General features: G+C 29.9%; 2 protein-coding genes across 2 annotated transcripts; both read right to left on the minus strand.

Moving 5' to 3' along the window:
• Positions 1-4060: 4060 nt before the first annotated feature.
• On the minus strand, positions 4061-5194 carry LOC139086135 (uncharacterized). The gene is made up of 2 exons (XM_070634465.1): positions 4360-5194; positions 4061-4294 (listed from the first exon to the last, which is right to left on the minus strand). Exons 1-2 carry the CDS (start codon positions 5163-5165, stop codon positions 4216-4218), a joined length of 885 nt encoding a protein of 294 aa, XP_070490566.1. The 5' UTR covers positions 5166-5194; the 3' UTR covers positions 4061-4215.
• A 3200-nt stretch (positions 5195-8394) lies between these two features.
• Cpr56F (Cuticular protein 56F) lies at positions 8395-11081 on the minus strand. The gene is made up of 4 exons (XM_070635080.1): positions 10897-11081; positions 9319-9960; positions 9179-9206; positions 8395-9089 (listed from the first exon to the last, which is right to left on the minus strand). The coding sequence occupies exons 1-4, from the start codon at positions 10903-10905 to the stop codon at positions 8989-8991; spliced, it is 780 nt and encodes a 259-aa protein (XP_070491181.1). The 5' UTR covers positions 10906-11081; the 3' UTR covers positions 8395-8988.
• Positions 11082-17369: the final 6288 nt, after the last annotated feature.

Genomic DNA, 17369 nt, shown 5'->3' on the forward strand with positions numbered 1-17369 from the left:
AGAGAAATTATTACTAGCCAGAAAGTTGACAATTTTTAATTAGAAAAGCATGAATGCTATATCTAAAGTATATCAGCAAACAAATATTTATATCCGGTTTGTATTCTACGTAAGTAAGAGCAATTTTATAAATTCGTTTTTTTTTTTTCTTCGTTTTCTTTCTCACCTTTACAACGCAAAATATAGCTCGTCTTCGCGAATGAATCACACAACAATATCAATTAGCATTCACTTACACGAGTTTATTTGAAATTCTAAAATATTCTCCACTAGAATTTGTCTGTGAAATTTTGCACGTGCTAATAACTTAAATCATGTATCATTAATTCCTTAATGTGTGTCAGTTGATCACATTTTGTCCTAAGAAACCAAAGATATCGAATAACATACATCCAATTACCCATTAATCGCATATTAAACAGAATCTAATATCTGATATTATTTACGATTTTCACTATCGATAACATGAAGTTTATTATAGCAACACGTTATTCTTTTTTCTGAAAATAATGTTTATCAGAAAAGGATAATAACAATTCTCAAAAAATTTTATGCTGTTAATCTTTTTAGTGGGAACTTTTGTTTTTCATTTCCGACATATTATTTTTACACACAATAATTCATTAAATCAATTTTTAATCTATTCATAATCAACGGAGATTATAATCTTTTCAGAAGAGGCTGTATAGTCACTTTAGAAAATATATGAATATTTGATGACTAAGGTGCATTTTGTATTTGCATAACTGCAAATAACGTAAATGAGCGTTTTTAAATTTGTAAGTTGTAAATGTGGAAAAAAAAGATTATTATCATAAAACAAACTTATTGAATATGCAAATTAAAATGTGTATGATCGCATCAGCAAATTATAGCTGTGACCTATGACTATTGGAACAAATCATTTAATGAAAATATCAATATTGGAACCAATAATTAAATCTCGACAATTAATAATGGAAGTAATGAAAGTTCGGGAAATCGAAAATGCAAATTAACTATTGAGCCGTTCATTTATTACGAAGCGCTCTTGAGGAGGAGGGGTTTTGTTATTCCGCAAACTATTACGTGAAGGTTTTAACTTATCTCTAACAGATATTAAAATTGAGTTTGCTTACGTGGTCTCGTGATCGCGATCATGTGAGTATATGAATCATTTTTAAACGTTAGAGCTGTTTTAAATGTGAAAACTGGATTTATTCCATTTTAATTTGCAATAACTCAAGAGTTTGTTTACAAGAAAAATTTAATGATTTATTTCACTGTAAAAACTCATTCATAAAATTGTACGTCAAAAAGCTCCGCTTAGAAAAAGCTTGAATTAAGCTTGAGAAGTAAAAGAAAGCTATAGTAAAAGTTTGAGAATCTCTGGTGTTTTCAAAAAAAAATTTTTCTTCTTTATAACGACCTACCTCACGCAGCATACATTTATAATGATGAAAATAACAATAATGAGGTACTTATTTCAATGGAATTTGCTGTGTGTTTTATATTTTTGAAAATCAATTACGAACCAAATATTTTTATTTCTCATAGAAAAGCACCTCTCGGCATGTACAAACAAAAAATTGTAAAGACACGTCTCATCTTTCATGAATGGAGATGAGGAAGAAGAAAATCAATTAGGGCATTTATGGATTCGTTGTGGAGCATAACAACAATGTAGTAACAAAAGTAGAATATAATGTAATTGTGTCTTTGACACTTGCAATTCATAAAAAAGAACTTACCACAATTGTGTTCATCTCCTTTTCTTGTCTTTATTCGAAAGGTCACTCGTGTGTGCACATGATGACGCTATGCCCCAAGTACAAATTGATCATTTGTCAAAAATTTTCATTCCATTTTTAAATGATCCGAAATGTGCCCATTCGAGTCGAAAGACTGATCGATGCTGAAGATGGTCCGAAAAAATCTCGAATGACAAACATTTTGAAATGAAATATTTTTCATCGTCTTCAAAACATCCATTGAGTAATGAATAGTAGCTTTAAATTGAAAATTAAATCACTTGTTAAATGCTGATCGAATGAATTTGATAACGAAGCAACTCATTTATTACATTTATTGAATTTCAGAAATGCTGTTGTGAGTTAGGCCTTCTTGTTCATAAATCTTGTTTCATCTATTCCATACAGACTTATTCCATTTAACATAAATTTGTATTTTGCCCTGTTTTCTTGGTTGACTGACCAGGTTACTTTAATTAATTTGTTTATTCAATTTTGTCAAAAAATCTTTGAATTATATATCAGGCATTTTTGAAAGGTATTTCGGACAACACAAATGAAGAAGGCTCCACTTAACTTCTTTTACTAACATCAAATGGATGAACTCTCCGTTTATCGTCGATATGATTTCACTTATGTCACTCGGGTATTTTAAATAATTGCGCCTTAATCATGTATGTGACGAAAATTTCTAACTAATACAGCACAACTTCTTCTTCCTTCACACTATTATTTACAAACATGTGTAAATCCGTGAGCAAAAATGAATTCACAAACATAAATGACTGGAAAAAAGGAATTGAAATAAATTATTATGAGTGGTGCGTTACAGTTTCATGAGCTTTATATTAGTATTACAAATTATATTCAATCACTCGTGCAATTGAAAAAGGACCTTGAGGTGGTTACGTTTTACTCTATTCATAAAAATAGCAGTATAGAAAATTATAATTAAATGAAATAGAAATGATGAGAGTTGAAATTCAATGTATCGAAAAATATATACATATAGATGAGAAAAAAAAATCGATTTTATGTCTTCTTTTCATATCAAAAATTAGATATTTTTGGTAATAAAATATCATCGTTAATTAGGTATCATAATTTTATTGACAACATCGAAGACTTGAAGTTGTCGCCATATCGATTATTTTGGAATTGTTTGTCAGTAAAATTACGCATTTTTGTTTTTTCACTTCATTTGAATTTATGATATTGTCATGGTAGATAACAAAATGCCATGGCTACAAACTAAAATAATAAAAAAAATCGTGCTTTTTAATAAACGCAAAAAAAATATTTGTAATAAGCTCTAATAAAATATTTTCCTAATGCAAATTGATTAGATTTTGCTCATTTTATGAATTTTGCAGCTCTAAGCGAATATTAAATTTCAAGAATTTTACTGTAACATACATAGTAACGATAAAGTTTTTTGAAACTTTGTTATTTTCATGAGTGAGTTTTCCAATTTATTAATTTTCAGAAAATATGCTATGAGTTTTGCATATTAGATGATGATATTTTATGTTCACAGACAAAAACTTAATGAATGTATTGAAATATCATTCTATACTTCAATAATTATATTTTCCATTAGATTGAAATGAGCTCGTTCACTTATAAAGTAACGCGAAAAAGTGCCATCCCCCTCCTTAGAGCATGACGTAATAAGTGCACGATCCCAAACATTCTTTAAAATTCTTAGAAAAGTTAATATGTAGGAAGAAATTCTGTAGCAATATTAATAAAGTTTCATATTTTCACGAAAATGTTCAACTATTTCCATTCAAGACCGCATCTGTTTATAACCTTTATTGAAATATTCTGTAATATTTTCACATTAAAAACATGATAAAACTTTCAATAAAGATTAACACCATGAGAAGTAGACAGAAAATGTTCATCACATAATCCCCGAAAAGTATACTGAAATCATAAAATTTAACGACTTAAACCATTTTGATGCCATCATGCGAAATATCATAATCATAGCTTTTATCGCGTAGCCACCATGATGTATAATATTTTATTAGGTATTAGAGAAATATTTGACATCCGTTGATGATCTATTAGAACTTCTACCACCATATGTTCAAAAAGAGAGCATATTATCTCATCACATACCACAAATTCATACAATTTTGCTTGATGTAAAATTTTTATTAAAGTACTAAAATTTATATAATGTGAGAAATTTTAAAACCAGTCTGAAAAGTGGTTAAAAGTTTGATTTGAAAAAGAGATTCTTCGAATGAAAATGTGTTCAAACTTTAGGTTGATGTCTAAACTATAAACAGAACACAAGAACCACAAGGAAAAAAGGAAAATTGTTGGTTTCTGCAAATTTATTCCAAAAAATTAAGCCTTTTACATAAAACTGGTTCCGAAACCAAGAAAATTTTAAAAAACTTCAGCATAATAATCAAGGAAATACCAAAAAGTAATAGAAAACAGAATCACTTCATTCATCTTCATCAGTGCTTCATTTAAATAATCGTACTAATTTGCCTTGCTCATCATAACCATAAACTGGGTCCTTAATTGGCTCAACAGGTGAGTATCTAGTTTAAAAATATTAAAAATTCATCAATCATTTCACTCATTAAGATAATCAGAAATATTGTACCGTAATTGTGCTGAAAATCCATTTATTTGACGGTCCTCATCATTTTGTCCGGTAGCGTATCGTACTTTTTGTAGTGAATTGTCAGGTAACAAAATGTAGTACTGCCCATATTGACCTTGTTGCGTCGCTGAAATCTGTTTGGCATAAGCCTGAGCATTTGCTACGGCAATGACAGGCTGTTCGTCACTTTCGTCAGACAATTCTTCACTACTCTCATCATCATCATCATCGTTGTTGTTGTTAATGTTTTTGTTTGGGAAGTTTTGTGGTTGTTCTGGTTCATTTCTCTGTGGAAATTCAGTTGTTACAGGTTGTTCTGCTTTTGGCGGTCCATATTCTTGTGGGAGCAATTGTTGGGCATCATTTTTGGGATTTCTTTGTTGGTCAAACTTTTGTTCACGCAATTGTTGTTGTTGTGAGGCAAATTGTGGTGCGAAAACAGGAGCAAGAAGAAGAGGCTGTGTATTTAATGCTGGTGATGGAGCCATTACAATTCTAGCTTGTTGATTTGATGGTTGACGTTTGAAATTTTGAAATTGTGAGACTGATCTAGGATCAGGGAGACTTTGTACATTCAAAAAACTATTGTCATTCGTGGTTCTTGATGCTTTTGTTGGTGGTGGAAGATATTCATTACTTAATGTTGTTATTTCAATAGAATCAGGATCTTGTGGAACGCCATATTCACGAGATGGTGGTAATTCGAGTCTAGCGCCTTGTGGTTTCCATCCCTTTGCTGGATATGGTGGCAGCTTCTCTGCTAAGACTGATCCTAATATGACACTAAAAATGACTAAAAGCTTCATTTTATGGCTTAGTTATTTCAACAGCGATTGATAAAAACTAAATGACAATATTTGTGATTCCATCATTACTATTTATATGCGTTAAATTGATGTTAATGGCACCATATAGACTCATATTTTAATATTCTGCATGCGTCTATCAAAACAATGCTATTAATGGTCATTTTAGTTGTGAGTGTCAACTTTTAGAATTAAAGCAATAATGATTATGTATTGTGCTCGATAAGGCTAGCTAGAAACAGAATTTAAGACTTCCTTCAGGACATTCCAAACCCATTGAAAATATTATTGCCATCATCGAAATCTCAAAGTCGATCGTTATGTCACGCTTAAATTACATAAACATTATTTATTTAAGGTTAAACGCAACACGAAGAAAAAAATTAATCATCAATTATGTTCTTCATTAAACGCATTCTAATCTCGTTAAAATCATCTGAAAATAATTTTTCTTTCCGCTTTGTTAACTCTTCCCTCAAGATCTTGTTTTTAAAATCTTACCCAAAAACCGATATAAAATTGGAAACCTTCATTTCGTTTTCAAGTCTCACAATTTACACATTACCTTGTATCAAATTATTGCCGATAACTACAACACTTCAATTTGTTGCAAACGATAATCGATTTTCTTTTATTGTATTATTTCATATTGACAGCACCATTTTTTTCAATGAATGAATCACATCACATATTGTTTTCATGGTGCATTTAATGTGCATTTTATTAGCAATTAAATGCATCTGGATATTCTTTTTGATCTTCTGAAGATGAGAATCTTATCTTGTGTGACCGACTCTACTATTCAGATAAGATGGAGCATATAATAGTCTCATTTTATGGTTAACATCTGCAGGAATTGGACAAAATGCGCCCTAAAATTAAAGATTTTATGACGTAGCATCTCATCGGTTTTTCTATTGAATATTTAATACAGTTCAATTGCACCATTATAATGCATGTTGATTTTATGCAACCACGTGCTCGTCATGATGATTTAATTTGAAATTGAGAGTTTGTTATTGTTTGAAGTATCAACATGTTTATGAAACATAGAAAAAGAAACTAGCTGAAAGGGAAATTCCACATATTTGTGGTATTCTGGTCAAAAGACGAGTAGCACGACTAAGAATTCTTGAAAAAATGAAAGAGAGGACAAATATGATGAAAAAATTTGCACGCGCAAGTCGTGATATGAAATATTAAGTAATTATAGTTTGAATCTGTTACTCATCAGTAAGCAAAAGCCACATTTATCATTGAGCGACTAGCTGACTCAATACTTATATTGCATAATTTAACATATTAGAAAAAAAAATAGCACCAGCAACAACAATGAAAATTAGTTGAAAACATTTCTCAGTTAAAGACGTGCTCAAGAATCGAAGCGTAAAACGTCAGTTAATGTGAAAATTTTTAATGACTTTTTGCGAAAAGAAACAAATCTTTACCGATTATCATCACATAGCCTGCATGCTTTTTAACAACTTTTTGCTATACCATGCTACTTTTTCTTTTATAATCCCTTACCTGAACTAATGGCGTTGCCATCGGCTACCTTTATAGGTCATTGTCAGGTACAAATCGTTTTGTAATTCAATGTGAATTGACAGTTAAAGCCCGCTTTAATTCTATTGAACTGCATCGTGATATTGTTTGTCTTTATTAAAATTCTAAATGAAAGTACAGCACTCAGTAGACATAATAAAGTTGCTTTATACTTGGCATAAATATGATATTTTGAGAATGCCTGCGGTAAAATTTAATTAAAAATGCAGATGACTTACTATGTGCATGGAAGATGCCAGAAAGCTTAATTTATGCAGTTTTTAATTTAATAAGAGGAAACGCAGTGAAACTTTCCGCGGAAGTGCAAATTGATTTACATGAAATCCTTGCAAATATTGAAATTAGCAGAAAATTGGCATGGATTAAACTTATAAATTTTTATGTCAACATTTTAATGAGAAAATTTCTCGCCTCGATAATCAGAAACGACTCTTTTCATTTTCATGAAAGATTTTTCAATGAACTTTATGATTCTGCTGAAAGCTCTTTCAGATGTAAAAAGAAGAGGACTTTGGAATATTTTTGAGCTATCAGCACTTTTTTGATAATTCAACTATTTGAAATTGCATGAGTGACTTTGAATTTAAAGCTTCGTTGTCAGTAGTCAACCTAAACTTCAGCGTCCTTAAACTTAGCTTCTAATAATAAAACTCAAAATAGAGAATTCTTTAAATCAATTTTAAATTTTTCATTCTAAGTAATGTTGCTTTAGGATATGAAGGTTGTTAAAGGGTTGATAAAGATTTCAAATCACGAACAGATGGAAAAAAATTAGGGATGAAATGATTGAATTATCCATCAAATCGCCTCGAGTTGTAATTCTATTTAGAAAAGTTGAGATACAGACACTTTGTTATACAACAAAATTAAATTTTTCAGAAGAATTTTTCACTGTAAAATTTAATGTTGAATTATATTGTTGTGGAGCTAGAAATTCCTACAATTTTCAAGATTTTACAAGGATGTTCCATTAACAATGTTTCCGCTATCATCCTCTAAGACATATTTTGTGGACATTTTTAATTTCCCGTTTTCTCTGCATACTCATTTTTATTTCTACAGCGTTATATTGTAAATCTAGAGCAACTACATAGGAACTTGGTTGGAATTTTTTTAATATTTCATAACACTTGGGTTATTATGCTTTCTTTCATTATTGTTTATGACTGTAATAAAATTCGTTCTATTACGATTTTCTAAAAATAAATTGAAAATGCTTTTGGATGGAATCTTTAAGCAGCTTACAAAATCATTTTTGTATGCTTTTAGTTTTACACAGTTTTTTTATATATTGGGAAATGTACTTAATGAAATATGAATTTTCATTGATTTGGAATAAAATTCATTAGTTAAAGAGAAGCAGACTTCCCGAGCAACGGCTCGTGGCTTTAAGGGCTCCGCTGAACCTCTTTTATTAACGCCAAATGGAAGATTTCGGTAGTCATATGGGCGCCAAATGTAGCGGTTTCCATTTGATGTTAGCGAAGCCTCAAATGCTGGTTTGGCTTTCTTTATTTGTGTTACTCGGGGTTAATGCTTAATTTGAATTCTGATGAAATTTGTTCTATGCAATCCTTTAAGAGTTTGAATTTATTATGGTTAAATGGAGCTGAAATGTTCTTAACAATTATAAATCATTTAAAACAAATAATATTTTGTCTTGTACAAAAAAGCTTTGCATTCACAGTAATATTTATTATTTTTTCTCTCTTTTTACATATATATTAATTCATGGCTTCTTCATATTATGAGATTAATTAGATAGAATGTATTTACAAAATGAGTATGACATAGAACAATTTCTATGTCTTTTTCAGAGGAAAAGAAAATGAAAGGAAAGAGGATAGTAATTGACATTTTTTGGTAACATAAAAAGTTTAATAATTATGCTACTTTGGAATTTTTTGCTAAATAATAAACAACGCAGTTAAATTGCAAAAAGGTTCAGAGGACATAAAAAATTTAAATGGAAATTTGTCAAAAAATTTCTTCAGCACCTTTATGTCCTCGCAATTTAAGCTCTTTGTTTAATAATTAACATTTTTTGTATCTTTCTTTCTTTCTCATAATGCCTTAAATATTAAAAGTAGTAAAAGTAGGTATAAAAAATTATTAATTGACTAAATTCATCATCATGTTGCGAGGAGTATCCATTAAAATTATATTTTTCTGCTAACAGAAGAACACTTTACATTGATCCGAATCATTTACCGTAATTAATTTTGTTTGTCCTAAAATTGTCCAGCTTCTTTAAAATTTAATATCCGCCAAAGCCTTGAGCATTGCTGTCATAACCGCCTTGTTGAGCATTGTTATTGTAACGACCGGTATCTTCGTATGTGATTGTTGGACGATATCCTAATTTTATAAATACGATTGTATATTGAGCATAAGGGTAAATTGAATTAGTAATCTGATTATAGGATTTATTATTTATTTTTCCTTACCATTTTCATCAGCAATATATTGAACAATCTGTACATACATCACATCACATTATATGGAATTGAGCGTATGAAAAAAAGGAAAAGAATAGAAAGAGGATTATTGGATAAACTGATGTAAGTTCCGTTTTGTAATTTAATACCTGTTTGCGACCATCGGGAAGGAGAACGTAGTATTTTCCAGTTGCAACACTTCCTTCACGTTGTTCCTTGTGTCCGAAATCGAGTCCAGCAATTTCATCTTGAACATCATATTGGAATTCGTATTTGGCTGGTTCTTCATATCCTCCATTTACATATCCGCCTGCTGATGGTCCATTTGAATATCCATTGTTGTATGATGATGAAGAGTCAGCAGCTGATGGGGCACCATATTGGCTTGATGGAGCTTGTTGGTAGCTGTTGGCACGTTGGTTGTCAAAGTTGTTGAAGTCCTGAGCTGATGGAGCACCGTAGTTTGTTGATGGAGCAGATGGAGCACCGTAGTTTGATGATGGAGCTGATGGGGCACCGTAGTTTGTTGATGGAGCAGATGGGGCACCGTAGTTTGTTGATGGTGCTGAAGCAGCAGCAGCAGATGGAGCTCCATAGTTTGTTCGTGGGACAGCAAATCCTCTAGCTGATTGTGATTGTGATGGTGCACCATATTGAGTTCTTGGTGCTGCACCTCCTCTTCTTGCTTGTCCTCCGAAATTTCCATTAAAGTTTCTTGATTGTGGTGGCAAGTATGAGCTTGGTGGTTCAGCAAGTGCCATTGCTAATAGAAGTGTTGATACAATTGCGAGCTAGTATTACGAAATAATGGAATAAAAAGAACATCATTTTAATTTTTTTAGAAAATTCTCTCACAAATGCTATCAAAAGATTGTCAACCAGACATTTTTCCCACACTTAATTTAATTTCTTTCTTTCTCATGTAATGTAACATGTATTATGTTAATGTCGCGACAAAAAGTTTTTCATTCGTTCGCTCTAAACATTATTTCCCTGATTGCAAAACTTTTGTGTGTGCTTAATTTTTATTGCCATAGGTACTTCCAAATTAAATTTCAACAGAAATTTATGTACATTAAAAAGTTGTAATTCTAATTTTATTTCTTGAGGAACGATGAAAATTTGAATTATGGTAAGAAGGATTATTTTTTCGAGAAGTGATTCTCTCAGCACAACCTTTCTTGATGTAAAATTTATTGATTCTTCACATATCTTAATATTATTTTTGCTAACTTAACATGTAAGTAAAATCACTTGAACTTTTTTATATTTGAACTGAATTGCAAAAATTTAATTTAATGAAATTGACTTTTTTAAGTTCTACAGAACTCAAACAATGAGCAGAGATCGTCTTATCTCATTATTGAAAAGTAATAAAATAAAATTATTGCATCAAATTGCACTACAGCGGTGTCATGTTAGTATCAAATTATTATTCCATTCTCGAACAAATCGTCTTTAATTGCACAATTTTCATTACTCTCGGGTAATGAAAGTACATTGCTGAATATTAAATTTCTTAAAAAATTAACTTTTGCTCTCTACTGCAAGATCGCTAAGTAATTTTTTGCACTAAATGCACGTAATATAATCATCAATAATGTTTTCTCGCACAAACTTAATGCAGTTCTATTGATGCATATTATGCACGTTAAACTTCTTAACTTTCACACTTAAGACTTTACTCCACAAATTTTCACATTCAAAAAGTATCAAATTTCTCGTACCTTCATCATTTTTATTCTATTAAACTTTGTAAACTTTTTATATATCACAAAATTGATTGTTGCACTGTGAATGCTTAAATAGCAAATGAATTTGGATGAGATTGAGAATAGAATGTAAAAAAATAAAAATTTGTTTTTTTCAATTCTATTGAATAATATTTTGTTATAGATTTGAATGCTTGATTGTTAATTTGTCGAATGAATACTTCTGCAAAGATACATCGCCTATTTATATAAATCGACCTGCAAAAAGTGAATCTGTATCTCCCGCGTACTTGATGCTTGTAAAAATTATTATTATTATTTTTTTTTAAAGAGTAAGCCACACTTGAGACTGTAAAAGCTACATGTTTTACAACAACAATTACAACAAAGTACAGAAAGGCACACAACGTTGTGAGAGAGAGAAGATTTTTTTTAAAAAAAAAGAAGGAACATGAATCTCCGATGAGATCGCACATGGTTGCATTGAAGCTTTGTATGTTTTTCTTCTTTTTTCAGTCTACAAATTGTTAGATGTATGAATGAATGGAAAACTGTAACAATTAGGCTATACATGAAGAGACCTTAGAATGTGTGCGAGTATTCAAAAAACGTTTGATTGAATTATTATGTTTAGTTTGCTAGGGTCATTAGTATATTCTCTCCAACAGTGATAGCAGACAAAAAACTTAATTATGATCTGAAAAAAATTATAATTTGTCAAACAGTCTTTGTCTCTAATTATATTCAGTGCATTTTCTCATAATGTAACCTGATCGATTAACATTATGACATCGTTACGTGTTAATAATAATTCAGAAGAAGTTAATCTTATATTAACTCTTAAACCGATGCAGTTATAAAATATGTGGTTAATTGAAAAAAAAAGAGCATACAAAATTAATTCCCAAGACACCCATAGAGTAAAGTAAAGCTTAATTATATTTTCATGAGTCGGACATGTTTCATATAAATTTATGAGCCTGAAATAGATTTATTAAAATTCTGTAAAAATTTCCATAATTAATTCAATCATCTATAAACGTTAAATTTAAGTAGCTTGAAAGCACCTCAAAAATTTCTTCTTCGTGTTCTCAAGCGCAAAAAACCAAACCTCACGAAAATCTCATCTAGCAATCTAGTCATCACTCCAACAATGGAAATAAATCTTTCAAATTACGGTTGTGCTTAGAAGTGAGAGCCGCTCACTCACAGAAACTGAAAATGTTCATTTTGGCATCATTCATGTGCCAGAAAACATCAGGACAGACAGATCAATAAATATTATGAATTAAGATCTAACTAACATGTCGGTGCTACTTATGTCCATCGAATGATGTATGATTTATTTATATATATCATCTTCTATAATGTTCATGTCATTTCTTGATATTTTGTCATGGTTTCGCATACCATTGGCATTGCGTTATGGATGAAAACTTCCTTATGGAAAAATAAATATTTTGCATAAATTTGCGCATCGCTTTTCGTCTCACACTACATTCATGGTCACCGGATTTTTATATACATAGAGGAATTTTTTAAACAGCATAAATAAACATAAGTTAATAATAATAATTATTATTATTCTTTGAAAGAAAATACCTTTTTTGCATAATAACAATAATAATAGTACATAACTTCTTTAGTTATTGCATCAACAAAACATCTCTGAGGCCATAAATTGTGCAACAAGAACATTCAAAAAAATGCTCATTGTGACATGCAGTTTACAGATCTTTTCTTAAAGATTGTTTATGACAGCAAGCGCATGGGATTTATTAGTTTTTTTCTACCATGCCATCAAAACGAATTTATGAGATGATGATGATGTTTTTGTGATGATTTCAATTTTCTGTACTTGGAAATAAAGTATGGGAAGTGATGATAAAAACTTCAGTAGAACTAATAGACAAGGAGTGAGAAATCGTAGCAACGGGAAACAGGAAGCAAAAAATGTCAACAAAATATTAAGATTCAGTTCAATGAACATTGATTTACTAAGTATGATGTTCAGGACAAAAAATGTAATGGCAGTGTTTCAATTGAAGCAGACCTTCCTTGAATTTCTGTCTCTGTCGAGCCAATGATAAAACTCGTTTGAATTGTTTTTAAAATTCCGAGTAAATTCTTAAAAGGAGAACGTCTTCATTTGCTTGCTTTTTCATGAAAATCGTTCAATAAGTAAATGAGATGAGATGGAAAATTTGCATGAATAGGAAATTTAATTAATAAAAGATTAGTAAATGAGCTTTTAAGGATTTGAAATATCCGATTTTGAAGGAAATATACATAATTAAAAAAGTTGTTCGTACTTAAGTTCTTCATGAATTAATTCAATGTTCAAAGTGCTTGCTTAGCTCTTTTAAGCTTTGCTACTTTAATTAAAAACAGAAGCAATGTTCTGTAGAATGATTCAGCAATGCTAGATTTTTAGTAAATTCATATACATCCTGGTCTTTATCAAAGCATCGTCTAGTCTTGTAAATTGGATTTTTTCACAATTTCATTTAGATAAGGATCAAGCATTGACTATTCGATTATTTTATTCTTATTAAGTATTTCAGTATTTATCATCATTAACGTTCAAGTTAGTTTGATTGATTATTGAAATTCCTTCCGTTTTATGATTTTTAATTTATGATTAAGATTTGAAGATACCGTGGAGCCAAAAATTCATTAAAAGTCATTGAAATTCCTTTTTATTTTGAGAAGATTCGACTGTAAAAATGATTAAACGATTTTGCTGTGTAGAGTCATAATTTGTTGTATCATGAAATTTTTTATTTCAACAAGCACCAAGAATGCATGTTGAACTTGTCCGGATAAAAAATGCGTTCAGCAAAAGGTTGTTGAAGTACTTATCTTTACATAATTGCAACATTGTATCAAAGCTATTGTTGTATTGTAATTAATTCAATCAACTTTAAGAATCTATTGTAATAAAAAAAAATCTGTAGAATTTTTAAATTTATGAAGTTATTCTAATTCAAACATATCAGTAGTGTGCTAAAGCTACATATATGACGTAACGTAAATTCTAAAAATATTACCTTAAATGAAAATTTACAATCTGACACACAATTTTAGACTCAATTCTAATTATCTGTATTTACTTACACATGATAGGAACAGCATGAGCCACTTTAAAAGGCTGATACTAAAAATAAGCTTCATAAAGTAGAATCAATCAGTTGGAATATAATAATTATTTTCCACGAAAGAATCCATTCAATTATTCATTTTCCATTCAAACCTCATTAGTGGAAATATCAAATAATAAATTCAATTACGCATCACTATCGATAAGCATAATTTGAAATGATGATTCTTCAGTATAGTAGTATTATTATGAGATTGCGATTGAAATAAAGCATAAATCTTCTTTATATTGGAATTCTAAATTGATTTATTACCATTGCTCCAAATGTGCTACACATGCTCATTATATTGTTGCAAATGTAATATTTCAATAAATATTGTTATTAGAAGGAACTGCTACATATATCCTTGTGTGTTATTACCGTTGTCTAATTTTATATATGTTCACTAAAGTGTGGCTGAATAAAACAAAAATAATCTCAAAAGTTCAATCACTTATAAGTAATAACATTCGAAATCGAAGGTGAAAAATTTAAACTAATAACATATTTTTAAGAATCTTGTGTCCAAATTTGTTACATTTTTTGTGCTGGTCATTTCATTTGGCATTCAATTAAGGTATGATTTGCAAGCATTCCTCGTGTAATCTTGATGAAATAGCAAAAAATAGACTGTTTACATTCAACCTTTTATTCTAATTCATTTGGCATTTTAAATTTTGATATTGAGCTGATTTACATGCTTTCCATCGACCCTTCGCAAAAGATGAGCCTGAATGTTACTGCATAAATATTATTTTTATTCTGTAGCGATTAAAAAATAGACAAAAATTTCCTCAAAATTAATTCATTTTTCTCAAGTAATATTAAGGGAAATAATCATCCACGGTTATGATGGTTAGTAATTAGATAATTGAAACACTTTAAGTGAGTTTTGCTTCATTTGTCACTATAAAAGTACCTCCAATAATAATAATTCACGTGGAAATTTGTAACAATTAAATCATTACCATACATTATGAATAAATCTTGTCACGATTAAACATTCCTATTATTGCTTAATATGGCTTTTTCAAAAAGAGTTAAAACAAGAAACGAGAAGAGAATGAAAGAATTTGCAATAATAATGAAATATAAAGCTGAATTAAGTTGTTTTTTTTTTCTTCATCTTTACCATGATGTGAAACTGAGACTCGATATAAAATATACATGCTACAGTTAACAGTAGTAAGAGAGCATAATTGATGTAGTTTAAGTTCTTCTTCTTCTTCTTTCTTTTCTTTGTGGAGCGAAGAAGACGATGAAATTGATGAGATTTCATGTCTTAAAATGGTGATAAATCTTTATTTCATGCTTACACAGAGTGTTTAGCTAGTGCTACTTGCAGAATAATACCTACATGAAAAATTGAATCAAATGTAAATTAATTAAAGCAACAATTACAATATATACGGTATATGTATGATGGGCTAGAGAGATATTGTTCAATTTCTCAATCGTCTGTGCGACACATGATGATGATGCTTTATGTGTTCCCATTTGCCAATCTATATATACCTCCTCGACTAAATAAATACGGGGCTGGACAAAAAAAGTTGGAATTCAGATCAGTTTTTATTTGAATTCAAGGGAAAGTGTTCAACATTTGGTATCCAAGTTCTTTACTGATTAGAACAAATTTTAGTTTTTTCAAATAACGAATATTTATAACAAAGAATCATATTTTGGATATATCCATGTGCATAAAAGATTAATAGTAGCACATGCCTCAAACTAGATCATTAAACAATCAAGACTGATGGGTGTTTTATGTGAATCTAAGTCAATGTTAGATCCTTTCACTCCTTGAATTGTTTTCGATGCAATAATTTTTTTTAATTTTTATGTTCAATGCATGTTGATGCATTTACAGAATAAGCGAAGAAACAGAAAAACAAAATATAATTAAGGTAACATCTACAAATTGCATAAAAATGCATTCAAAATAATGCGCAATCTCATAAATATGCGAGAAAGAAAAAGTAAAAGATTTTAACTTGAAAATAATGAATACATTTAAGTTGATGGAATTCGCTTAATAATTCTCATACAAATTTTTAATTATATTTGAATGCTAATTCATCAAAATGACACATCATTACTGCTACAAAGATCTTGATCATCAAACTGACATATGCGTAATTTGCTTTGATTTTAATCAACAATTTTACAAACTTATAGATGTCAGGTGTAAAATTATTAAACACGATAATTAAATGCTTGTTTTTCATTTTCATTACCTAATTGAACCACTTTGTTTTATTGACAGTTAACATGCGGCGGCAAGTAAAACTTTACATTCAATTCTCTTTTTTTTGCATGATTTTTAAAGCAAAAAATAAAAACTCTACCTCATAATAAATCATTGACTAATAACAATCAGTTTTGCGGATATATTATTAGCCCATAAGCTTAGGTAAATTTAAACTTGATACATCTTTAGCGTCATCATCATCAGCATCATGTTAATGTGATTTTTATATTCATAAAATTACATCACTTTAATGTAATAAACATAATGAAAGTGAGAAAGAATTCTCTGAGCACCAGATTTCTCGCCTTATTTCAACATTTCAGTCATTTGAAAGAAGAACTGTCTATTGCGATGATGAACGTGCAGAATTATAAGCGCAAAGTGTTACAAGTCGTTTATTTGCTTTTACGTTATTATCATGCGCATTTTATATTGGAACAGTAAGACATTATGTCTGTAGGCAACAGTTCTGTGTGTGTCCCATCTATTGAAAAGATGGGAAAAATAGAAAATGCAAAAAATTATAATACTAATTATACGTGAACGATGTCTCTTGCATTTTTATGATTCTTATAGTTGTTACATTTACATTAATATTCAAAAGACTTTACATTTCTTGTAGCAATGTGCGAAAGAACTGTGCAGTTGAAATATTATACATCAGATATAAGATCGAAATACACAAAAAAAATGTGTTGAAATCCATAACAAATGGTTCAAAAATCATAAATCAATAAGCACTGTAAGATGAGATATAGCATAATTAGATGGTGGTTAATTTACTAGTTAGGCTCACTCATCCATGAATATTGAAATTTTTGTAAGTACTCCCCATAAATCTGCACTTGACACTGACCGTGCAACGTTTGTTAATATAAGATACGATTTAATTCATATTTTTTTCGCCTTATTAACTAATGAAACTATTAAGTATATAGTTTTGGGCATTCAATTACAGCATTTAATCGTATAATGAGCTTCGCGATGGTGAGAGATACATCTAACGTGCTGCGCTTTACAAAATCCAACAATTCAAACAGAATTTTGATGATTATAGCATGGTTCCTAAATTGCTGACTAATGATCATATTCAATTA

The sequence above is a fragment of the Chironomus tepperi genome, unplaced genomic scaffold (genome assembly GCF_022539635.2).
Source record: "Chironomus tepperi strain 1889 unplaced genomic scaffold, CSIRO-AGI_Ctep_v1 contig_85, whole genome shotgun sequence".
NCBI lineage: Eukaryota > Metazoa > Arthropoda > Insecta > Diptera > Chironomidae > Chironomus > Chironomus tepperi.

Bases quoted from the DNA above. Each gene is read 5' to 3' on its own strand.
- Cpr56F (XM_070635080.1), bottom strand. The intron at 9,207-9,318 runs GTATTAAATTAC...ATGTATGTACAG, and splicing joins TTCCCGATGGTCGCAAACAG to ATTGTTCAATATATTGCTGA. The intron at 9,090-9,178 runs GTAAGGAAAAAT...TTATAAAATTAG, and splicing joins ATATATTGCTGATGAAAATG to GATATCGTCCAACAATCACA.
- LOC139086135 (XM_070634465.1), bottom strand. From the start codon at position 5,165: ATGAAGCTTTTAGTCATTTTTAGTGTCATATTAGGATCAGTCTTAGCA. The intron at 4,295-4,359 runs GTACAATATTTC...TTTTTAAACTAG, and splicing joins GGATTTTCAGCACAATTACG to ATACTCACCTGTTGAGCCAA.